This window comes from Vanellus vanellus, assembly GCF_965231255.1.
Source record: "Vanellus vanellus genome assembly, chromosome: 1".
NCBI lineage: Eukaryota > Metazoa > Chordata > Aves > Charadriiformes > Charadriidae > Vanellus > Vanellus vanellus.
Genome location: NC_138905.1, coordinates 179,029,314 through 179,055,045, shown reverse-complemented (window position 1 = coordinate 179,055,045; position 25,732 = coordinate 179,029,314). Strand labels below are relative to the sequence as shown.

The 25,732-nt window shown below is 37.3% G+C and overlaps 1 protein-coding gene across 2 annotated transcripts in view; it reads right to left on the bottom strand.

The window, feature by feature from the left end:
* The window catches only part of KLHL1 (kelch like family member 1), a gene marked incomplete at both ends in the record, with an annotated part of 249,665 nt that overhangs the window by 133,829 nt on the left and 90,104 nt on the right, over window positions 1–25,732 (bottom strand). For both annotated transcript variants that reach the window (XM_082486591.1, XM_082486592.1), the window contains one exon: window positions 16,756–16,952. In XM_082486591.1, the coding sequence (XP_082342717.1) occupies window positions 16,756–16,952 (197 nt within the window). The remainder of the gene's footprint in view (window positions 1–16,755; window positions 16,953–25,732) is intronic.

The window sequence follows — 25,732 nt, the reverse complement described above, 5'->3', positions numbered from 1 at the left end:
CATTGCAGTGTTACAGAATATCCTCACAAATTCTGGTTTTAGCACCATCTAAGTGACAGATTTCCCAAACATTTTCATCCTACAGAAAAGCCCCAAGAAATATCCCCATGATTGTCTACATCTTGCTCTTGGTAATGTTTTCCTTATGGAAGACACTCAGATTATACCAACACGTTCAACACTAAAACATTAGCTAAATAGGTTAACACTAAGTATGATGTTAATATGGCACCATTTTGAACAAATAATTCTAGGCGTTACAAATGAAGATAAAATATATGACCAATCTGATAGCCTTCTATGATGGCATGACTGGCTAGTAGATGAGGGAAAAGCAGTGGAGGTTGTCCACATCAACTTCAGCAAGGCTTTTGACACCGTCTCTCATAACTTCCTCACCTGTAAGCTTAGGAAATGTGGGTTAGATGAGTGGACAGTGAAGTGGATGGAGAACTGGAAGAATGGCAGAGCTCAGAAGAAGGTTGTGATCAGCAGTACAGAGTCCAGTTGGCGGCCTGTAACTAGCGGTGTTCCCCAGGGGTCAGTACTAGGTCAGTCTTACTCAACATATTCATCAACAACCTGGATGAGGGGACAGAGTGCACCCTCTGCAAGTTCGCTGATGACACAAAACTGGGAGGAGTGGCTGACACACCAGAAAGCTGAGGGATCAAAGGGTCAGCCCTCTTTCTTCAGTGGCTGGTGCCCAGGAAGGACTCTGTCTGTTCATCTGCCTTTGATCCCAATCCAAGCGTTCCTGAATCCAGACGTGGAATCCAGTTCCTGTCCGTCACTGAGTCCAGTCTGGGCCTTTCCCAGTGCCTGCCAGTGACATGATCGTCATACTGGGAGCTCAATATGGTTTTGTATATGTTTCATTATTTTCCTTTTATTTTATTGTTAATATTTTCATTAAAGTAGTTTAGTTCCTTCTAAACTCATGTGTCTTTCTCTCTCTCCCTCCTCTCCTTGAAGAAAAAGGTGGGGGAGAGCATGTGTCGTTCCACCTGAGTGGCCAGTCCAGCCCAAACCATGGCAGATTTATTGGTGCTACAACCCACGACTCTGAGATTAAGAGTTTCATGCTCTACTGACTGAGTATCTCTCAGCTTTTATACTGAGCATGAGGCAGATGGGATGGAATACCCTCTTGGTCAATTTTGGGTCACTTGTCCTGTCTGCTACTCCTTGCAGGTGGGACCCCTCTATGCTTTTCCGCTTCCGACCCTCCAACAGGGCAAATAACAAAGTTGGTTGGCCTTGGGTGGGATAGCAATAAGTGTAAGCAAGAGCCTCTCTGCATACCATTCCTTGGCATCAGCTATGACCTTAGGTCTGAGAGCGAACTGTTTCTGCAGTTCTGCAGGTCTGAGAGCGAACTGTTTCTGCACAACATACTGTTAATTTCAGTAGTTAGAAGAGGCTTAGCTGCAAAGCACAATTACAGAACAGAAAATTGGTTCTGTTTTACCTCAAACCAGGGCGTTAGTCGATGTAATAATGATCTCAAAATCAAGTAAGGCAATTTCCTTCTAAGAAGTAACTGATGCTTCTTCTTTTGAAACATGTTTTAATTTCTGAAGTAATTCAGAAGCAGTCATCTTCAAACAGGCTTTTGGAAATGCAATTCCAAAAGATTAGAAATTATTTAAACGAATCACTCAAATAAAAAGGGTTTTTCTTCTTTCCTTCCTTCTTTTCTTCCCTCTTTATTTTTTGAGTCCCTCCTCTTATGCTATAGAATAGTTTCTCTTTGCTGCTAGGCTGGGTGTCACAAAAGTGAGGTCACATATAAAGGGGATTGTAAAGTGATAAGACAAGCCTGATCATGAAGAAGGATAAAGAATCTCTAGAGAGGGGAATGGTGATTAGCTATAATTATTAGTTGAAAAGTGTTGTCTTTACCTGTGCCGACTATCCCTAACTGACATTATGCTCAACATATAAAGCTGGAGAAAGAAGGAAGAAGTGGGGGACATTCGAAGTTATGGCATTTTGTCTTCCCACATAACCATTATGTATGATAGAGCCCTGCTTTCCTGGAAATGGCTGAATACCTGCCCACTGATAGGAAGAAGTGGATGAATTCCTTGTTTTGCTTTGCATGGCTTTTGCTTTGCCTACTAAACTGTCTTTATCTGAACCCATGAGTTCTTACTTTTACTCTTCCGATTCTCTCTCCCATCCCACCAGGAGGGAGTGAGCAAGCAGCTATGTGGGGCTGAGCTGCTTACCAGAGTTAAACCACACCAGGTGAATACAGTCACAGTAGAATTTTCATAAAAAACAGACATATATCTGATAAACTCTGTGGGACTTCAATAGAAAGAAGGTTTGAATTATTTAGCATTTGATGGGATTAGGTCAAGTAATTTTAACTACTTATGTCTTGGTTTCATCTTCACTAAGTTGGAGATAAAAATACCCACTTGTATTTAGATGAACTCATTGGGATTTTTACAAAGTACTATTAAGGGCGTAAAGTAATAGAGTTCAATTATAATAAGGAGATGCAATAATTTAACACATGCTTATAATACCATTTATTTTTAAGTGTACAAGTTGCAAACAGTGATGAAGATCAATACTTGTCCAGAAATCTCCAAATAAACCATCATTGCTATTGAAAGACATTTGAAAAATCCCACTGATTTCATTTGGAGTCTCAATGAATTTGATGGAGTCAGTGAAAACACACCATAAAGAGCAGAAGAAAAGGAGAGGAGGCAATGAATGAACAGCATACCCGAACAGTGAAGCTAACATATGTTGTCATTTCTGGTAATCCTTATTGATTTCTCTGTATTTTCTGCCTTTACAGCTTAATTTTTAAGGTTTCAGTTACATATTCTCTGTGTAACACACAATTACCACGCACAATTATTAAAGTGTGCTACTTCTTTAAGTGATCAAGAGGCAAAAACATCCGTACAGTATGGAAAGCCAGTAAAGAGTGGAAATTAAAAAAGGAGGGAAGGAGGGAAGGAAAGAAGGAAAGCAGGCAGGAAGAAGGGAGGGCAGGAAGGCAGGAACTTAGGAAGAGAAAGAGGGAGGGAGGGCAGGCAGAAGGGAGGGAGGGGAAGGGACAGAGGGAAGGTGAAAGGGAGGGAGAGGGAGAGGAAGGTACAGAGGAAGGAAGGAGGGAGCAGGGAAAAGTGGAAGAAGTTCATGATATTGTGAAAGACAATGAGAAGCAAAAAATGAAATCATGTAATTCATTAGATATAGCTACAAGTCTTGGTCTACCCTTCTCGTATTTTATATGTTGATCATATAAAAATCACATTTTGATCTTATTGGTGTTGTATACATTCATTGTTTCCTTTTCAGAACACATTGCATGAAGAAAGCAGATCCAACGCAAGTGATGGGATTTTTAATAAAGACATAATTGCATTTTTCTGATTTTTAAATAAAAGTACTTGGTTCAGAATATTTCAAAATACTTTCAAAATTTTTCAAAATATTTCAAAATGGCCCTCTGTCAAAGGCATCATCTGTTACAACTTTAACACCTTTAAGTCTAAATGAGTTATAAAAATGTAACAGTTTTTACATTATTTATTTCCATAAAGAAAATAAAAAGGAAGAAAAAAAAAAAAAAAGATTTATTTCTGGTAAGGAACATTTCCAGTCAAAATAAGACAATATGGTATTTCCTAGTGCTAAGATAAAAAGCATCATGACAGTTGTCAAGGGGGAGGGGCAGGGAGAAAGAGTACCAGACAGTGTGATGCTGCAAAGTTCAATTTAATAACTGAACCAAAGCAGCAGATAAGCTGTGTCAGGAAAAACTTCACACTCCCACACATACAACCCACATACAGTTCTAGTTACTGAAGCTGTATCTAAATGTGACTTGACACAGTGGAGCCTGGGGTAATGCAACACTTGCTCCAGCTCAGCGTTGGATATCTGCACAATATCCCCCGTCCCTTGCCCTTCTGGTTCCAGTCTATTACTGGGGAGGTGTCACACAGGCCACCAATAAAATCTGTCCATGATGATATCATGAATCATCTTTTCAGCACTTTCAGGTTTTGTTCTCCTCTTGCTTGCTGACCGTACCAAGGCTTATCACACTCTGTCTTTGCATTGTATTGTCAGCCATGGCTAATTATATTCAGTCACTCAACTCCTTATTAAGGCAAGGTTGTGATACTCTTATGACAGAAGTTAAAACTCTGAAAGTTTGCAATACCACAAGAAATGTTCCAAGTGTGAATAAAATAAAATATTTTATGAAACAACATCCACCACAATTTTAAGGCTCAGGCTGGAGTTACATATCAATGAGATGGAAAGACCCAAGTCTTGCCTATTAATAATTAACATTTTTTAACATAGATTGAGTAAGTGAGAACACACACCTTTCTGTTCCCCTGGCTCCAGTTAGGAAGAAATACTTGAAGATGATGTTTTTTCCCAGTATCTCTGTGTTATGATTCTCTAACATTTGTCACTATTGCATTGAAGGGCACCTGTACATTGACAGAACATTGTAAAGCTTCAGTTTCTGATACTGCTTCAGGGAAGAGCAAGGCTAACCTTTACTCTAAGCTGGTGTCTTTTTCCCCCAGTACTGAAAGCATCAAAAGAGGTATAATTCTTTGAGATTTTATTGTCTTTATTTTTGTATGACCACAAATTCTTCCCAACTTAGTCAACAGAGGAAAGAGTTGTCTCCCCTGAATTATATTGAAAACATTATTGCCAGACAAGATCAGAATGAGTACTCCATCACATTCAAGTCTTTTCTATTATCACCAAAAATTAGCCAGTGGGTATGTTTTACCCTTGGAAGTGAGGAGCACCATCTCTGAATCAGTAACTCAAAATGTCTGTTTGCTTTTCAAAGACAAATCACACAGTCTTATCCTGACTGACAACAAATACTCCTTAGTACACCATACAGTGCTTAAAACATAATCTCGTAAATGGTACATGTTGTATATTAAAGCTTATTGAAAATAATATTAAAAATAAGTTGTAAGCTCTCAGGGTGCACCATTTTAAGAATGCAAGTCACTGATGATTGCAAAAAGCAGAGCAGTGATTAGACAAGAATCCTGATGATGGGTTTCTACAAAGTAGGGTTTCTACAAAGTAAGATTTCTACAGGTCATAAACTCTTCTCTTTACTTTTTCAACCATAGCCTAATGTCTAAGATTGACTTTGCTATCGTGTCCCACTCCTGTATCTTCCCTTATTTTGTTTTTCCTATGGGAGCTCTCTCTGTTAGTTTCAGTTCAATCATCTTGTCCAATGGTATTTCCTTGTCCCCTCCCAACAGCTATGTATTCTAGCTAGGCTATCTCCTTTTCTCTGTTATCTGAGAAGCCCATAGAAAGTGCTACTGGATCTTCTTTCTACCCTCAAGGACCTGCTCTCAGTCGTAAAGTGTTGGAAATAGCAAACAGAAAATGCTTTTCCAGGTTATGTCATGCTTTCTTGGTACTCCTGAATTGGAACTTCAATACATAAAACATTTTCAGAGAATTTAGCCCTCAACTTCTAATTTTCTACTATGTACGCAATCTAAGTATTCTAGAGGGCTTTTGCACTTAAGCCCTTGGATACCCTTTCATGAAAACAAAGAATGTTTATCCCCAGTACTGGGACATATCCTTCAATCTTGCCAAAGACGTACAAATGTCAGGTATTAGACTTCACATTAGTTTGCAGATCCAAAGGTTTTGAATTTTCAGCTACAAAATTCAGCTCTCCTGGTTCTCATATTCACTGTTTTCCATGAATGACAAGAAAATCCCCTAAAATTCACTGTCTTTGAAGTGCTTTCTTAGTGTGATATTTGCAGTTATGTATGTGCTAATACAGATTCATGCTAACTGATTTTAGGCACCCACCAATGCTTTTTAGGTTAAGAGTCCGCTTAACCTCAGCTACCTCTATGGACAGTAATTTATTTATGCCTATAGTTCAGTGCGATGAATCAGAATTTATAAATCGATGTATTCTTCATGTGAGACATTGAGATGTAGATCTGCTGACCTGACAGACAAACCATCATCAGACCCACTGAAGAAAGAAGAGACATATCAGAGTACCCTTAATATGAAATGATATTTCTGCTAGCACTCTGAAGCATCGTAAGTATTAGTTCAATGGGATACTATCATTGCTGCTGAATATTCAGTTTTTTAGAACTAGAATAAACTTGAAAAATTAAAACCATAGGAACTGTTATATCCCGTGTATAATGTAACAAGATCATTCAGATGAGAGGGCCACTTTTCATAGCAGCACTCTCTAGGAAGAATACAGAATTCTGCCATACTAGCCTTTTTTAATGTGGCATTTAGGCAATAAAATGGAAGTTCCTGATGATAAAGAAGCCATCAAATTGTGATTAATGCACTATAGACTATCTGCTTAACTATTTTCCTGTAGATTTCACAGCATTTTACTACCAGCAGTTGTCTTCTCTATTTCCTATTAATTACGTTGTTGTCCATATGCTAGTTCTTGAAATACTCTTACTTTCCTCTTCTCCTACTGTGTCTTGATGGAGTGGTAGTGTAACGTGCCATGTCACAGCTGTATTAAGGAGAACTTATAAAAAAGCAGCACACTGTGCTAAGTGCTGATTATTACTTTCAAACAAGCATCTTAAAAATACCAGAAGTGTGAAAAGTGATCTATGAAGTACAATTTCTTCTCAAAGAAGAAAAGAAGCAAAAAGAAACTGGAAGCAAGAGTCATAATAACAGTCATAATAAAAGTTTAATGTCATAAGTTTAAAAAAGAAGAAAAGAAAAAAGAATTAATATTTTAAGAAAGTCATACTATCAAGAGAAATAAACTAGTCTAAGCTCAATTTTGTACATAAAGATCAAATTTTGTGTTTTGATTAAAAGTGAGATCATCACAAGCATTTTGGGACTCTTGTTTGTGTTTGGATTGATTCAGTCTTTTTCATTTTTGTGTATTGCTAGTCGGCGTTTAAAGTGGTAAAATGGATATTTTTTATTTTTTTTTAAATTCAATTATTCTGGTTTCTTTGGAATATTTTCAACTTAATTTTACTAGTCCAAAGGATGTTAAAGAGAGAAAGGAGCGTAAAAAAAGCCCCCAAAATTGGAGTGTCAAAATAACAACTTTAACAATCAGAATTTAACTAGAAAAGTGAAGGGATCTGATTTCTTTATCATTCTATGAAGCCCTAAGAAGTGGAGACATAATTAAACTTTTTACTCCAAGCTACTGTATTTAAAATTAACTCATTCGAAAGGAAAATATATAAGCAATATAGGAAGCCATACTTTTCTGTGTCCATTTGTCAAAATATACAAGATGCATAACATTTTTTCCAGGAATGCCCTGCTATGTGTAAGAGAAGAATGAGAATTACTAATTTAGAAAGAGTCCCATGGATTCAATGATCAGTGACATTTTTGCAAGGTTTTGACACAGCGCCTTCTCACTTCTGTTGTCAGTGGTGCAGGAAGTAAGTTGTATATGTGTAAAACTATGTAATTTTTAAAGAATATGTGATTTTTTTAATACCGAATATTCTGAGTTTGTGATTAGAATCCCCAAGATAAAAAGCATAAACCAGAACAATTACAGTTTTCTATAGTTTGGTTCCAATCCTCTCTTCCCTTGAAAAATATGTTTAATGGATAACTATATCCATTTTGGTCATAGTTATATGGGGTCATTTTATTTTCCTATTAAATTACACTGATTCTTTTTCCCAGCATGTCCCAAGATAATTTCTTGCATGTGTTTAATTTATATTAAACTTGAGTCAAAAATCTCAAAAACTTAAACAGTTCTTACAACACCAACTCACTTTGAAAAGTGCATGCAATATGCACTAAACCCGATGTTCTCATTACACTACAGTAGATGCAACATTTTCAGTTGATTAAGCAATACATTTTTCTAAGTTAAAAAAAAAATAAATACTCCTATGGATGGAAATGTCGTATTTTAAATGTTTTTCTTCTTAAAGTATTTTCCTCAAAACTATTCCTTTTTTTTTTCTCTCCAAGTGTTAAGAACATAATATATTGCATTTTTAGATAAATGTTCAGCAATATGAGTAACAATGTCACCTTCCAGTGTGTGACACAGTCTCTTCCATAGTCGCTCCATTACTGTAGTGGATCACAATATCCTCTGGTGGCTGGACAAACGTTTAAATAGGGCTTTTGAATAAGCAACAATATAACACAAAATAAAACAAATAATAATAATAAAAAAGTTCTATTGCTGTCTGGAGTCACTCTAGTTTTCTATGAGCACTGTCTATCATGAGAAAAAACATCTTACAGTTCATCCATTACATGTAGGATTCCATAAAGTCTGAACACAGGCTGCACAGGTCTTCTTGTAGATTTATATTTGCTGTTTACAGAGCAAGTAGGACATTTTGTACAATAATATATTTTGGAAATGTATGCTTGACAGAGCATAAGAAACAGAAAATCGCAGCATGCTCTAAAATTTCAGTGTGTTACTGCTAACTTGTTGCTAACATGTTACAAATAGCTTGTTGCTAATAAAAGTCAATTAAATGTTAGCTCTGGTAATCCCATCTGCTGCATATTGCTTAAGAAATAAAATTGAAAGAATTAAAAATATCTGAACTTTTGCTTTGTGTTGTCCCTGGATACACAGCTCATATCGAAGACCACTGAAAATGGACAGGAGATACATTTAATAGCCTCATAGAATAATTTTGGTTCAAAGTGACCTCGGGAGGTCATCTAGTCAAAATCCCTTCTCAGTGCATGTCTAACTAGGTTAGGTTAGTCAGCCACATTTTCAGTCAGGTCTTGAATAACTCCAAGAACAGATCTCAAAAACTCCATTGATTGTTGCTTTTTTAGTATTTGACTATTCCCATGGTTAAAAAAAAAAAAAAAAAAAAAATCATCTTAATATCCAGTTGGGATTTCTTATGTTCCAATTTGTGTCCATCGTCTATCACTCTGCACCTCCAACAACAGTCTGGCACCATCTTCTCTGTATCCTTCAATTAGATAGATGCAGAGAGCAATAAGGTCTTGCTTAGCTCTCTCTTACCTAGATTCAACAGGCCTGGCTCCCCCAGACTTTCCTCATATGCTGTGTGCTCCAGCATCCAACCAGCTTGGTGACCTCCACTAGACTCACCCCAGTATATCCATGTCTGTCATACTGAGGAACCTAAAAGTAGATGCAGCACTTCATACACGGCCCCCTGGGTTCTTTTCTGCAGCGCTGCTTCCTAGACATTTGCTCTCCAGCCTGTACCGGCACATGGAGTTATTTGTCCCTAGATTGCAGGACTTTGTATTTCCCTTTGTTGAAATTCATGATGTTCCTGTCGGCTCATTTCTCCAGCCTGCCCTCTAAATAGCAGCCCTGTCCTCAAATTTATTGATCATCTCCCCCTGACAGTTTGGTGACATCTGCAAACTTGCTGTGCAAGAAAAACATATTATCAACTAGATCAGTAATAAAGTTGTTAAACAGTATTGGACCCAGAAGTGATCACTATTTACTGGTCACCAGCTGGACTTTTACTACAGATCACAACTCCTTGCGCTTGTCTATCCAGTCAGGTTTCCACTCATCTTATTGTCTATTTATCCATATGTCACCAATGTGGTGATAAGGAGGTCAAAGCGGTCAAAACAAAGTATGACAGCTGTTATCTGGTCGGTATCTATTGACCAGTAACTGGTCAGATATGTTAAATAGTAGAAGGCCAGCTCTATATAAATCATGTTAAATAGCATGTGTTAAAGAACTGCTAAATTACAGTATTAGTTTTCTTGCCTCATCCCTTATCTGACCTTAGTTAAAGCTATATTAACACTGAAATAGGCCACTGATGTCTGAGTGTACAACCATAGCTCATTAATGAATGTCATCACCATCTATCAATATCTCAATAATATTTTTCTTAATTTTAATATGAAGTATTTTTATAATATTTCAATATGCCTCAGGATAATGTGTTGCAAATGGAAATGGATAGGAAGTTTTTTATATTACTCCTTCCCTACTCCACCCCGCCAAGTTTTAACTGTGAAATTTTGTGGCTTAGATAATAAACATAACTAATAACATGATCACTGGAGCTCTTCACCATAAAAGATCATTAAAAAATTTGCATAAGGCACTCACTTCACATAAATGAAATGGTTGCTGCATCTGCAGTATAATCAGAATTCTCAGTAAGTTGAAGGGTCTATATAGAGTCAGTACATGTCACTGAGATTACTTACGTGCATATAATTAAGTTTGAATAACGTTTTGCTGTGCTGGGACTAATGACCCTTGCACTGCGAAGCACAGAACTGCATCTATAAGAGACTAAAGACCTTCTACCACATCATTCAGAGGCCCCTGCAAACATTCTGCATCTCCCAGACTTGGAACTGTAACATATGTTAGGGTCCTTTATATTGCTAAAATTTTGTCTGGGTTACAGACACATCAATCACTTTATTCATGTATGTTCTTCTGATCATGGAAATTCTGCATATGGTCATCCTCCTACTCAATGCGTCAAAGTAATTTGAAGATTTACCAAGTTTATGTTTAGCAATTCTTTTTGGAATATGGTGAAATAAAAATGTGGAACAAGCTCTACCATCTCAATCGTCAAACTGCAGTTTTGAGATACAAAATAATCACTGAAATTTCTTGAGAGTTAAAGCACTGAGAGATTAAATAGTTGTATATATGAGGTATTTAAATTTTCCATTTGAAACAATCGGGCTTCAGTCAAATGCCATAATATTGAGATAAAGAAACTGGTAACAAGGTTAGGTGGGAGTGCTGATCTGCTTGAGGGTAGAATGGCTCCACAGAGGGGTCGGGACAGGCTGGATCGATGGGTTGAGGCCAATGGTATGAGGTTCAACAAGGCCAAGTGATGGATCCTGCACTTGGGTCACAACAACCCCATGCAGCACTACAGGATTGGGGAAGAGTGGCTGGAAAACTGCCTGGCAGAAAAGGGCCTGGGGATATTGGTGGACAGCCAGCTGAATATGAGCCAGCAGTGTGCCCAGGTGGCCAAGAAGGCCAATGGCATCCTGGCCTGCAGCAGGAATAGTGTGGTGAGCAGGACTAGGGAGGTGATTGTCCCCGTGCACTCGGCACTGGTGAGGCCACACCTCGAGTACTGTGTTCAGTTTTGGGTCCCTCACTACAAGAAAGACATTGAGGTTCTGGAGCATGTCCAGAGAAGGACAATGAAGCTGGCAAAGGGTCTAGAGCACAAGTCTTATGAGGAGCGGCTGAGGGAACTGGGGTTGTTTAGTCTGGAGAAAAGGAGGCTGAGGGGAGACCTCATCACTCTCTACAACTACCTGAAAGGAGGTTGTAGAGAGGTGGGGGTTGATCTCTTCTCCCAAGTAACAAGCGATAGGGGAAGAGGAAATGGCCTCAAGTTGCACCAGGGGAGGTTTAGATTGGATATGAGGAAAAATTTATTTGCTGAAAGGGTTATCAAACATTGGAACAGGCTGCCCAGGGAAGTGGTTGTTACCATCCCTGGAGGTATTTAAAAGATGTTGAGATGTAGCGCTGAGAGACATGGTTTAGTGGTAACTTGGCAGTGCTACGTTAACGGTTGGACTGATGACCTTAAAGGTTCCTTTCAACATAGACGATTCTATGATTCTATAACCTGGAATATCACAGTCTAAATTTCTAAGCATTATCTATATGCTATAACAGAAGCAGAACCATGTTCTTTACTGGGAGAGAGAAAGCACAAAACCTTACAATCTTTAAGAATTTCCTTTGAAATCAAACTGCAATTATCTTTTTAAGGAAACATATGACATACTTTTCCTTTCTCAATATTTACTAATGTATAAAAGTAGTTGTTATGAGAAAGGCTAATGGTACATCAAGGCCACAGAGTTCATTAAACTAGCATTGTCTGTTACAAACTTTCAGCAATAAACCTATAATGGTTAAAAATGAAGTATATTAAAAAAAAAAAGTCATATGTGCTAAAAAGAATTGCATCCTGTCCCGATTTGAGGTAAAACAGAACCAATTTTGTTCAGTAACTTCGCTTCTTAGCTGGGCCTCTTCTAACTACTGAAATTAACTGCATATTGTGCAGACAGTGTTCACTCTCTCAGAGTCATAAGACCAATTGTCTATAGCTGATGCCCAGGCATGGTATGCAGAGAGGCTCTTGCTTATACTTATTGCTATCCCACCCAAGGCCAACCAACTTTGTTATTTGCCACATTGGAGGGTCGGAAGCAGAAAAGCATAGTGGGGTCCCACCTGCAGGGAGGAGTGGACAGGACAGGTGACCCAAAACTGACCAACAGGGTATTCCATCCCATCTGCCTCATGCTCAGTATAAAAGCTGAGGGATCAAAGGGTCAGGGGCTCTTCCTTCAATGGCTGACGTCTGAGGAGGACTCTGTTCGTCTGCCTGTGATCCCAATCCTGACTCCAGATCCGGAATCCAGTTCCCGTCCATCACTGAGTCCAGCCTGGGACCGCCCCAGTGCCAGCTGGTGATGTGATTGTCATCTCGGGAGCTTGATACGGTTTTGTATATATTTTTCATTATTTCTTTTTATTTTATTATTAATATTTCATTAAAGTAGTTTAGTTCCTTCTAAACTCATAAGTCTCTTTTTCCTCCTCTTCCTCTCTCTTTGAAGAGGGGTAGAGGGGAGCGTCTGTTGGTCCTGTCTGGGGTCCCTCGGGTCCCCAGTGGTGGATTTGGCCTAAACCACGACACATCCCAACAAGCTTGCCATCACAATTTTGAATTAGACTTTATTCTGTTTTATAAAGAGACAGATAAGACCATAGACTATGAATAACTTCTGACAATCATGACAAGCTGATAAATTGCTGACTGTAGAGGTCAGCTTCCCTACCTAGAAAACCCTTCATAACTAGAAGAATAAAGAACTGTCACTAAAAATGTGTGTTAGACAAATACTTTTGCTTTACCTTATTGATATTTTCCATTTTGCTGCTTTTGATTTTTATAAAAAGACATCAGATATGAATTTCACTGTACTATCATATAACTCTGACAATAAATTAGTAATTTAAAGTCATCAGACATATGGCTTTGCAGATTGAAAATTTACAGAAATTTACAAGCTAGTAAAAACCCAGATTGTAATTAAGAAGTACAGAAGCCTTAAATCAAGAGAGACATAGATATTTGTGCTGCTATTTAAATTAGCAGATTCATTAAAAAAAAAAACAACACACCACGCAAAAAAGCAAACAAAAGACCTCAACTAAGGGCTACAGAGAATTAGTTCTTTCGGTTTTTTGTTGTTGTTTTTTTTTTTCTTTAGGAATAAATTATTATTTAATTTCACCTATGTAATTAACTAATAAGCAAAATTATTCCAAGATGAGATTTAACTTCAGTCATATCTCAAAATTATTACACATTCTACAGTATATGCCATGTCTATAAATCTATTTTTGCAAAATTAGTTGAAAAACGTTGTCTTGCTCCCCATTCCTACAACCAGTGTAGAATTATTGTTTCTTTGAGTTTGTTTTTTTTTTTTATCTCAAAAAACTTCATAATACAACACTATTTTTTTTCATCAGGCCTAGATGTATTTCTCTATAGCATTATGGTTAGTAGAATAAGATTTTTTTTTTCCTTTTTTTTTGATAATTCTTGTCTACAGGATTTAAGAGACCTACAATGAGGTCAAAAATAATTTATTGTGCTTAATGTAGAGTAGATATTTTTTGTAGATGCAAAGAACAAGATGAAAGGTATATAATTTCAGTTATTACCCTCACTTTTTCTTTACTTTGGGGACATATGTATCTACTCCATTAACTTTGTTATTCATACTCTATTAAGAAAATGTTATCATGATTAGCATTATAGAACTTTCTATTCAGACAGTCAGCTATAATTCCCTATTCACTGAACTGATATATTATTAAAATACTCTGGCACTATAGTGCTAAATATGCAGGAAGAAACTCAGTTTTTGTAAAGATTTGAAAAAGTGTAGAAATAAATCGTATAATTTCAGTCTTTTATTTCAATATTCAAAAGCCATTAGAGTTCTCTCAAATGCTGCAAAAGCTTCCCCCTGTCTCCAAAGTTTTCTCCTACCAAATGCTTTTCATATATTGGAGAAATTAATTTTCTAACAATTCAACTAGCTATATGACAAATAATTTAAGTAAATATTTAAGACAATAAGCTACAGAAAATTCACTTCATCTCGTTTAGGTTTCACATTTTCATGGAGAAAAATTATATTTCTTTAGAATGCAGAATCACCCAGACTTTGAAAGCTGCATTGATTAATCCGTTATTCTGCCTTCGTATCAGAAACTTCTGAAGCTATTTATTTTCTATAGCTTTCAAAGAATGGTAAATTTTTATGAGCAAGCGACCACATAATATACCAGAGTTATGGGAGTACTATTGTTTCCTATTCACAACAAATGAGCTTTTTCAATGACACCCTGGAAGAGGATTCACAGAGACAGAATTTGAGATACATCACTTGCAACTCTTAAAGAAAGCACCCTGAAAAGCTTTAAAGAAAGAACCTTGAAGTTCTCTTGAAAGCATGGGAACTTTTTAAAAACAAGGATTTCTCCATCTTTTTTTTTTTTTTTTTTAAAGAGGTCTTCTCCTCAAATCCTCTGCATAAGACAGGAGGAGTTTGTCAACAAATTCCCCCTTGCCCTACTTTACATTTGCTCTCATCACGGTTCGTAGTAATTCCCTGGAGTCTGAAGGAAAAAAATAATGCTTTCCATCACCTCAGAGACTATGCATCTACTTTTTGCTCTGCTCATCATTTTCCTACCCTTTCTTCACATTACAAGTCTCTGTTTGCTGTTTCTGTATCATACTCTCCAGAGAATCTTTCTTGCACTATAGAAGTTTTTCCCGGTTATGCATGCATGTAGATGGAATAATCACTTTTCTCTCATGTAGTTTCCCTCCTATAGAAAGCATCGTAGTCAAGACAGGCCATAAGACACCCTTCCCCACTCACAACTGGTCATCCACACCCTTTAAAATAAAACTAAATCAAACAGATGTGAGCCTCCTCACACCTGAATGCAATAACATGATGCCTATGAAAATATCATGCACTATGAAGATTAACTTTTACGATTTTGTTTTCACTGGGTTGGAAGTTTAATCATGCTCAGAAAAAATATTGTAAATGCATAACTGAATAGATGTGATTATTTGTCTTTCTATCAAAGAGAAAGTGTGACTATCGTGCCTGCTTGTAAATGTGTTTTAGTTACATCGGAGCTTGCTTATTAATTACAAATGACCCCCTTTTTGATCTACCAATTTTTGTTGGCAATTTTCCCATTACATATAATTCAGAGTTTAGACCTGAGCATTGAAAACAATAAGAGATTACATGACATACCTAGTATCTTAGAAATGGGCACAGATCTTTGTGCACTTTGTGATGCATCAGATATGCATCAGTCACAAGTCTTCAAATGTACTATAATCAGTAATTTCATTCACCCCAAAATTATTTCAATAAACTGTTTTAAAGAATCATGAGAATTTTTTAAAATGAAGTTTTTCCTCTATTAGGGTTTATGGCATTTTTTTAGTTGTTCATTATACTGCTTTTCACTCAAAAAAGGTGAAAATATCAAAGTAATACATAAATCTAAAAAATATATTCATAAAAAGGTTGAATTTCTTCAACCCATACCTGTTTAATTCTAATGCAATCTTATTCTAAGGTACATCAGATGAATTCTGCTTTGACAGCTTATTTCTCTCCACTGACAGACAAAGGTTAAAATGACTAGTTTGGACCTGGAAAACTACATTTTAGATGTCTAAATATAGAGAAAATTTAAACCAGCCACAGAAATAGCTCCGTAAGCTTAAAAAGGTTATAATTACCTGAGATGTAGTGGTAAGAAAAAAACAGTTAAACCTGTGAATTACAATATGGCATTAGTTACAGAAAAGAATAAATAAATAAAGGACACAACTGCTGGACAAGCAAAGCAGATTCATTGAAACCTGCTCTAGTACTTCAATAATAATTTCAGTATGGATCTTAAGGGACCACTATTTCTCATAAATTATATGTAATCTACTCTTTATATAAGTTTAATTTCATGAAACAGATGTTTTTAATTTTGTCTAACTATGAAGAGTCAAATGGGTACTGATATGATTGGTTTCTGAATAGTAGCATATTTTTGCTTCATTGATTCTGATTAATTTTTAATATCAATGCGATACCTGTTCAGTCAGGTGTAACTGGAAAAATTTAAAATATTGTCAGATAAAATTCTTTATGTCTTCAACTTTCTATCTTAATATACTTCATCGATTAATACAAAGAGGGATAATTCTTGACAAAAACAAAACAAAATTTCCCTTGATACTGTTCCCATGACAATTACAAAGCTTCCCTAAAGCTAAACCAAAAGGAAGAGTGATTAAAAAGTATTCCAATGACTTACAGATACTTTCTACCATTATCACCTGTATTATGTGAACATGCATCTAAGGCATATACTGTTCTAATTCGCCAGACAATGTGTTCATCATAGAAGAACAACCCTCATAACTTCACCGACTTTGAGAGGAATCACCACTCATGTTTTCAAAAAGGCCACTTATGAAATAAAGTTCAATACAAATACAGAATGATTTCAAGCCAAAACCTAACATGATATTTATACTTACATAAAATACAGAGGATTCATAAGATCATAATTTGGATATGCTATAACTGCCTTACCATGGTGTAGTTATGAGCCACCTTCATAAGCTCTGTGCATCCTTGCGCATCGGCAAATGCTCGTATTCCCAAACAGTTGGATGGGTGCAAAAGCTTCATTAGAAAATGGCAGCAAACCTCTACTACTTGTGGGAGCTGGAGGAGGCAGGCAGCTGCTAGGAGATTTTCAATGGTGTCTTCTTTCAACTCCAGGCAGCCTAAAAAAAGTATTCATAACGCATGCAAACTTATTTACTTGGTATTTACAAAACATGCAGTATCAGAAGATCCTTTATAAATAATCCTAGCTCTACATAAATAACTCCACAGAAAAAGTGAAGAGAAGGAGGATTAGTCTCTCTGACTGGACACCTCAGTTACCTGAACATTAGAGTATTAGAAACATTTCTTTTGAAACTACTATTAATTCAACTATATGGGGATACAAAGAGAGATTGTAAAGTGTGGAAAGGAAGAGAAGACTTAAGAATACTGTTGGTTTTGTTTTTTGTTTTTTGGTTTTTTTTTTTCTATAATGAGACTAAAATCTGGGTAAGTGTCTGGACATCAACCAGGCTGTGCTTTTTTTTTCTTTTTTTCTTTTTTTTTGTGTTTCTGCATTGAAATTGTTGATAAAACTTGCATTATCTTCAGTGGTATGGAGCAAAACTCACAGCCATTTACCTCCCTGCAAAGAATGAAATAAATGCCTAACACAGTATGACTGAAACCATAAAAATATCTTCGAAATAGGGCTTAAAATCTTCAAACTTCATGTTGCTTATTTGTCATGTGACTTTGGGATTAATTTTATCTGAGTAACATATGGCAAGCTTCTCAGCATATAGGTCTTTTAAAAGACTTCATATTAGCCAAAAGAATATATATGGATGCATAATACTTATCTTCCACTAATTAATACTTATATTGCACTTAATTTTGTAATTTCACAAGTAATTATCTTGCATACTGATACACCTTTTAATAAATAAAAGGTAAAATAAACAAAATAAACTTAAAAAAATATTTCGGTGAGGATTGTCATTCTTGTTGTCATGCTCCCCCCCAACCATCGTTTTTAATTTTTTTTTTTTTTTACATTAGTATCTCTTATAAATCTCTTACATGATTAACTCAAGGAACTATAAACTAGAGATCACAAGGATGTCTTGGAGAACTAGAAAAAATCTGCAAAAGTAATATAAATTGTAAGAAACTAACACTTCTGATTTTATTTTGCTGTGTTTGGAAGAATCATTTCAAACTCTAAGAGGATTAAGTGTATATTGATCTTTCTGTTCAAAGTAATATAGTTCAACAGTTAGATAAACTCACTCCTTTCCCCACACAATTTTTTTATTTGTAGTCACATAAAGAGAAATCTACAAATCTTAATAGTTCTATCACACTGAGGAGTTCTAAAATCCTCAACTTCTCGACAGAATACCATTGAAAAGAAAAGCTGCTTTATATTGCAATACCAAACCCAAAATACAATAACCATAACACTGAAGATCTGACCTTTTCTCCTTCTTTCACTATATCTGGAGCTTTTAATATAAGATGGAAACTGGGAAGTTATAGTTTACTAGATTTAGTTAAGACACCTTTTTGCAAAGGTTAGAGCATCAGATCAAGTACACAACACATTTTCAGTGGTTTTTCTCTGCTTAATTTTATGCTTCTATTAACGCCAGATGAGTTTATGTTATCTGACTTTTTCCTCATCATTTCTGTCCGTCATGTGCTTATGCAATGTGGTCAGAAGGCATGTGCAGCGGCTGATTTTTGGCTGACCCATGTATTTATCAATGACACTTGCACATTTGCTGCATGCTTGCAGGTAACGGCTGGCTCAGCATGCTATTCATTATCTAGAATATAATTCCACTGTGTCATGTGGAAGCTACCAAAAGATATTTGTTTTCAGGTTAAAAGTGATCATCCCAGTACCAGAAGGAAGAAAAATAAAAATGTGCAAAACACCTGTGAAAAGTACATGCACTGAGAAAAGTGCTGATGGAAACAAAATTAGAAAAATGGAGTTTTAAATCTCCTTTTCTTATATGCTATTTATATGTTTATATGCTATTTAACAAGCTCAGAGAAGTCTCTGGCCCTACAAAGCTGGCCCAGATAACGTTTGAAGAATAACATAAGGATTGAAAGAATCATCACCCTTTATGAAGAAATGTAATAGTGTCACAGTTTGGATTTTTATCACTAAATGTAGGCTTAGGAGAAGAACCCAAAGGAGACAGTCGAAGCCACATCAATCCATTCTCAAGTTGAAGATATTTTAGATATTTTCTGTTAACTTGAAGGAAAACTAGTACTCATAGGGTGCTAGCTGGGAACTAGTAGGATTAAAATAAGTCAATAAAAATTATTACCTGTTTTATAAATTACATATTTCTTTGTGTAACCAACATGACTATTTTGAAGGAGATCCTTCACATTTTTATGGAAGAGTGTGAACGAGTTTCTGTCTTACATATTAATCAAGGGAGTAAACATACAATGGCTTCTGGGATATCTGGGGATGTGAATATATTATAGCCTGACTTATTTTTAACTAAATTCAGAAACACCAACTCACTACTCAATATATCTAGTATGGGAGCTTGAAAATTACATTTAGCTTGAGTTAAATAGGTGTTTATTGTGCTTCTTTCTTTCCATACTGTCTTATCCAGCCTTTTTTTTTTTTTTTTTCTGCACCATCATGTTAAGAAGTAAGATAGGGTTCTCCAGGATCCTGTTTTTATAAAACATTAAATCCAATGGTGTGTAAGTATCTAATCCATCTAAATGCTTTCCAAGTTGTACTTATCTTCATTTTTAAACATCAAGACAACTTTGTAAATTTGGTCACAATGGCCGTATTCACTTTTTCAGAAGGGTGCTATGACATTTTTATGCAAATTCCTATAGGATATCAAGGGTTTAGCATGGTCAGAGTTTGAAAAAAAACAACTGTTAAGAAGCTCAGAACATAGAGTGTCAACTCTTCAGACAGTTTCATACTGACAATTAGAAGATCCAAACATCTATTTCAAAATGTTTAGTAGAATATTCAAGAGGGCATTAATATTTCTGCTTCTTCAGTTCACTTCCCCCTCACATTTTTAGGCAATAAGGAGCTTGTGCAAGTACTTCAGTCTGAGCAAAACAAATTAACCAAAGCTTAAAATCTCATTCTGTATTACATTAATTTGGATGAAAAAATATATGAGAAAAAAAATCAAAAGAACTTTAATGGATTCTAATTGTTACTCCAAATTATAGTTCTATGTGTGACAAATTTTATGTGCTTTGCTTATGCAGAAATTAAAATGCCTGTCTTTAGAATGCATCTTTATAACGAATACATAAATTTTATTACCTCATTACAAAACATGAAGCAGACTTCATATACAAAAATTCCTTGATATTTTTATTCCTTTGCTAAATCTTTTTCCAAGTAAAGGGACAGTTTGGGGATTTTTCTTTCTTTCTTTCTTTTTAATCCTATGTTTTGCTTTTATTTTTCTTCTACTCCTTAGGCTACACTGTTACAACTAATTTTGTGTATAGGGAATCACTGCATCTTTGAACAACTTTGCATGATGTTAATAAGGTCAATGTGTGTCACAGGAATCAGCCTCCCACAGCTATTGACCAATAGGTGTCAATACAAATATGGTGGGACCCCTCAGTATGTACTGCTCACTTGCTTTGTGCATAAGTAACAAATTTTAACCCAGATCCATAACACATGGCAATATCATTTCACCTCACGTGCACAGTAAATATTTTCTCTCTTGTAATTACACCTTTATCCATTCATAGCAAGACTCTTCAACATTCTTAAGACAGCTGTGAGTAAGGGCATAACAGTAAAGTCATGAGAAGTGCCAAGAAATCAGAAAAAAAGGCTAGAACGAATTCCTTTTGATCAGGTATTTTTCTTTTCAAGCTTTCCATTTCATAGAATCATAGAATGGTTTAGGTTGGAAAGGACCTTGAAGATCATCGAGTTCCAACCCCCCTGCCATAGGCAGGGACACCTCCCAACAGAACAGGTTGCCCAAGGCCACGCCCAGCCTGGCCTTGAACACCTCCAGGGATGGGGCCTCAACAACCTCTCTGGGCAACCTGTTCCAGTGCCTTACCACCCTCAACATGAAAAACTTCTTCCTAAAGTTTAATATGAAGCTGCCTTTTTGCAGTTTAAAGCCATTACCCCTCGTCCTATCACTACATGCCCTAGTAAAAAGTCCTTCCCCAGCTTTCCTGTAGGCCCCCTTTAGGTACTGGAAGGCCACAATAAGATCTACTCAGAGCCTTCTCTTCTCCAGGCTGAACAGCCCCAACTTTTTCAGCCTATCCTCATAGGAGAGATGCTCCAGCCCTCAGATCATCCTCGTGGCTGTCCTCTGGACACGTTCCAGCAGGTCCATGTCCTTCTTATGTTGGGGACTCCAGAGCTGGATGCAGTACTCCAGGTGGGGTCTCATGAGAGTAGAGTAGAGGGGCAGAATCACCTCCTTCGACCTGCTGGCCACACTTCTTCTGATGCAGCCCAGGATACGGTTGGCCTTCTGGGCTGTGATCACACACTGCTGGCTCATGTTGAGCTTCTCGTCAGTCAGCACACCCAGGTCCTTCTCCTCAGGGCTGCTCTCCAGCCATTCCCCGCTGAGCCTGTATTTGTGCTTGGGATTGCCCCGACCTAGGTGTAGGACCTTGCACTTGGCCTTGTTGAACTGCATGAGGTTGGCTTGGGCCCACCTCTCCAGCCTGTCCAGGTCCCTCTGGATGGCATCCCTCCCCTCCAGCATGTCTACCTTGCCAAACAGCTTGGTATCATCGGCAAACTTGCTGAGGGTGCACTCGACTCCACTGTCCTTGTCGCCGACAAAGACGTTGAACAGTACAGGTCCCAGTACCGACCCATGAGGAACGCCACTTATCACTGGTGTCCACTTGGACATCGAGCTGTTGTCTGCAACTCTTTGAGTGCGTTCTTCTTTGGCTGCTATTCAGGGATGGACGTAAGAGGTGATTGCTCCACATTATGTCATTACCAGGAGTTGACAGTAACAGAGAGAATGATGGGTGTGCTGATTGATGAGAAGCTCAACATGAGCCAGCAAGGTGCGATCGCAGCACAGAAGGACAACCGTATCCTGGGCTGCATCAGAAGAAGTAGTTCCGTAGATGATCAATGTATTAATAATTACATCACCAATAACTCAACTATTACACAGTCATTATACTTGGAAATTTTAAACTTAGTTTTATATATAAATGGAGGAATACAAACTCACAGGTTAAAACAAAGAAAAAATCTCAAGATAAAGGTTACCTCAAAAATACACAGAAATAAAGAGGATTTACTAACTAAATTTCCTAGAACACAAATCTTGCACTTATACACCAATTAAGTCCCAAAAGTTAATTTCAGATATAAGGCCTTAGTTTCCCTTAATTCTTTTTAGTCAACAGACTTCAATACTTAGGTTTGCTTCCAAACTGTAGGTCCTGCTCATCGTGCCGTACACATTGAAAACCACTCCAGGAATTTACTTTTGTAAACAAAAGACAATTTCATACCAAGGAGGAGGGGGAAGTCTTGTTCCAAAAGACTTGTACTGAGTACTAGGTACATTTTAGGGAGATTTTATTCCAATGAGCACTTTCTATCAATGGTATGAAGGGGGGTATACCACCTTTGGCTTCCAGTGCACTGCCCAGACTTACAGAACTATCCCTAATGGCCTGCATCACACAGGTCCTTTTGCCACAATCAAACCCACAAAATACACACTCTCAGTATCTGTCTCTCTGTGAGATATAGCCTTTCTATTACGCCAAAAACGATCAAGCTCTGACCTCTGGGGGAAGAAAAAAAAAATAAAAGGGAAAAAAAAAAAAGAAGAAAAAAAAAAGAAAAATGTCTCAAGGACAAAGGAGCTCAGCTTTCAGGTTTGAAGGAGCAGTAATAATTTATTCTCCACATGTCTGAAGCTATTGCAGAAGCAGGAATACTCACCTCTGCCAGAATAAGTTTCCCAGCCTCTCAGGTGATGATCTGGCAGCCTGTGCTATGGTAGCACAGAGCAGTTCAAATCCACGCTTAAAGAACTAAAGGTTACAGAGATGGAGGCATCAATTGCCAACAAAAGATTTTTGCTTATGTGTCCACCTTACAGCCTCATGAAATCTACTTTGCTCTGGGCTGGATTCCACTGCTGGGTGAAGTGAACACTACAGTCACCTCCTGTTCTGTGAGTGCATTTCAGCACAGTCACTGTGTGATGGGCACAGAATAGAAAGGGAATGAAGGTACATTTTACAATGCAGGGACAGGAGCAGAGAAATGTGTGAAAGGCAAGGACCTCTTTCACAAACTGACATTGTGATTTTCCTGAATTTTGTGCCTTCTTTGGGAAGTGTGGATACACAGCCAGGCAGCTGAGCTCAGCAGAGCAGATACGGGTACACGTCTCCACTGCAGGAACTCCAGAAAGAAGTACATTAAAGAGGTAGCTCATACTACAGCAGCCTCTCTGATCACTCTGCTGAATGACGTTTAGGCAACAGCATGGCATGCACCAGATGACAACACAGAGGGACGGCACTACACTCAAAGGAACCCTCTCACTTTTCAGGCATGTCCTGTATTAATGTTCAGTGCTTTGTTTATTCTCTCTTCAGAGATGGAGAACTTTGAACCTAGCAAAGGACAGCTTTAAAAATGCACCTTGCAGTGCACTCATTTGAACTTACCTCCCCCTCCACACTCACTGCTTCCCTGACTGAGTCTGCCTGAATTTATTCCTACTGACTTCTCAGGAGTAGCCACAAGACTTCTGTGGATAATTCCAACTCTCTCTTCATTGACTCCTGAGAAGGAGTTTATGACAAGTATCTGCTCCTGGAAGAGAACTTCACAGGGGGTCTTCCATATCCAGAATTTAAGTTTATTCAAGGTCTACCATCATCTGGTACGACTTATGACCATTTTTCTGTACTCTCCATTACACAATGGCTAACAGTCTTCCGGGTCAATTCAATTACCTTAACTTGTCCTTTTATCCCTCCTCCCAGAGTTCCTGGAACAATTGACCTCCCATCTGAAGTGAATGGAAATTCACAAGGAATTATTCTGTGAAAGTACAAAGTCAACCATCAAGTACACGACAGAGAAAATGTAGTGGGACAGCAGCAGGTAATAGCCTCTTGCAAAAAAGTGCTAGATAGAGATGGCCTATGTTCACAAGGGTCTCTAACATGATAACACAGAACAAACAATTCTTGAACTTACTCAACATGTCACAGAGGTAGAGGCAAAGACCTTCATGATATGCACAGTATCAGGGATTACTCCAGTTCCCAACATGATCAGTATCTTCTAGAGGGGAGTAGCCTAAAAGACTATAAACAGGCCATCACCTAAGAGGCAGGGATTGTTTGTCTGAGCAGATGCCTTTAATAATACACAGAGCCTTGCATAATATCTATTAAGTTGAGCGTTTCTGGGGCTTCCCTCCAGCATTGAGGCTAACCGAAACGAAATGGAGTCAGTTATACACTAAACTCTGTCATCCTCCAAACCATGGCAGTCACATTCAACCTGCTGCTGAAGAATGTTCCTATTCCATGTTGAAGAATGATCCTGTGGCTGCGATAACCCCTGGACTGTATATATATATACACTAAAAAATGGCACAGATAAAAACAGTGCTAAGAATCATTCTCACTGTTTATTCATATAGACAACTGAGTTTGAGGTTGTCAAAAAAAAGTCAAACACAAACAACCAAAAAAGCGCCCCCCCCCCAAAAAAAAACCCTACCCAAACCAAAAAAAAAAACAACCCTCTCTGGGATATTTAATTAATAAAGCTTCTGTTCTGAAGGAACCTAGGGGTCCTTGTGCTTAAAGGCAGTTTCTTTCTTGCTACATCCCTGCTGTCTGCCCTCTGTGTGTTATTAGATATAACACCAACAGAGAAGACACTTGACAGTACTTTAATTAAAGAATTTTCCAAATAAAATCTAATTAAGAGCTATGCACTAGGGCTTGAAACTCTTCCATGTATGATCCATGTTTTTGGTTGGTTTTTTTTTTTTTCAGATGTGTATAAACAAATCAAGGAATTTTTCTTTTCTTTTTGGTAACTGATTTTTGCTTGTTTAGTTTCATTAACAGTATGAAAGCGCCAGCCTATTCTTCTGATCACTGTTGGGAATGCATACTAATTAGATAGCCCAATGCAATATGAGAAAATCTATAGTAACTTCACAGCTCTGTTGTAACTTCAAAGGAAGGCTCCCAGAGTCACCACTGGCAGCAAAATACCAGAAGCTCAATCTCTTGTTCCTGTCCTATCTAAGACATTTAAGCATAATTGCAAATAATGAAAAGTCAAGTTTTAAGATCCAGAAAGAAGCATTACCTAAGCAAACGATGTAGAGAAACATTATTCTGCATTACTGCTTCTAAAACTCTAAAAAGATCAAAGAATACATATCCATGTATCCCAGGGCACTAGGATCTCAATGTTAGATTTTCTGCTATCAATCACCTTGCTGCTTGAAAAATGAAACATACTTTCTGTGTGGCCATTGCACCTAAGTGTTGGCTTCAGAGTTCCTCAGCTGGCCCACATCAAACATTTAACAGACATGCAGAAGAACCTTTCTTTCCTCTTAAGTTACAGTTCTGTTATATCGCAGATGAAACATACCTTGTTTATTTGAGTAAACCAATCAAATACAACAAAGTCTGGACAGATTAAACCTGTACCTTATACTGAAGTTGCATATTTTTTATTGGTCAAATACATCCTTCACAAAAAACCTGTGAGAAAACCTTTGTGGTTTACCCTTGTGAATCTATGCAAACTAAAAGAAGCACATAATTTTGATGCAGTGTTTTACTAATATATCTACATCATATATATACATAAATCAAATTATACAATTTGTAATTACTTCATAATTTAGTT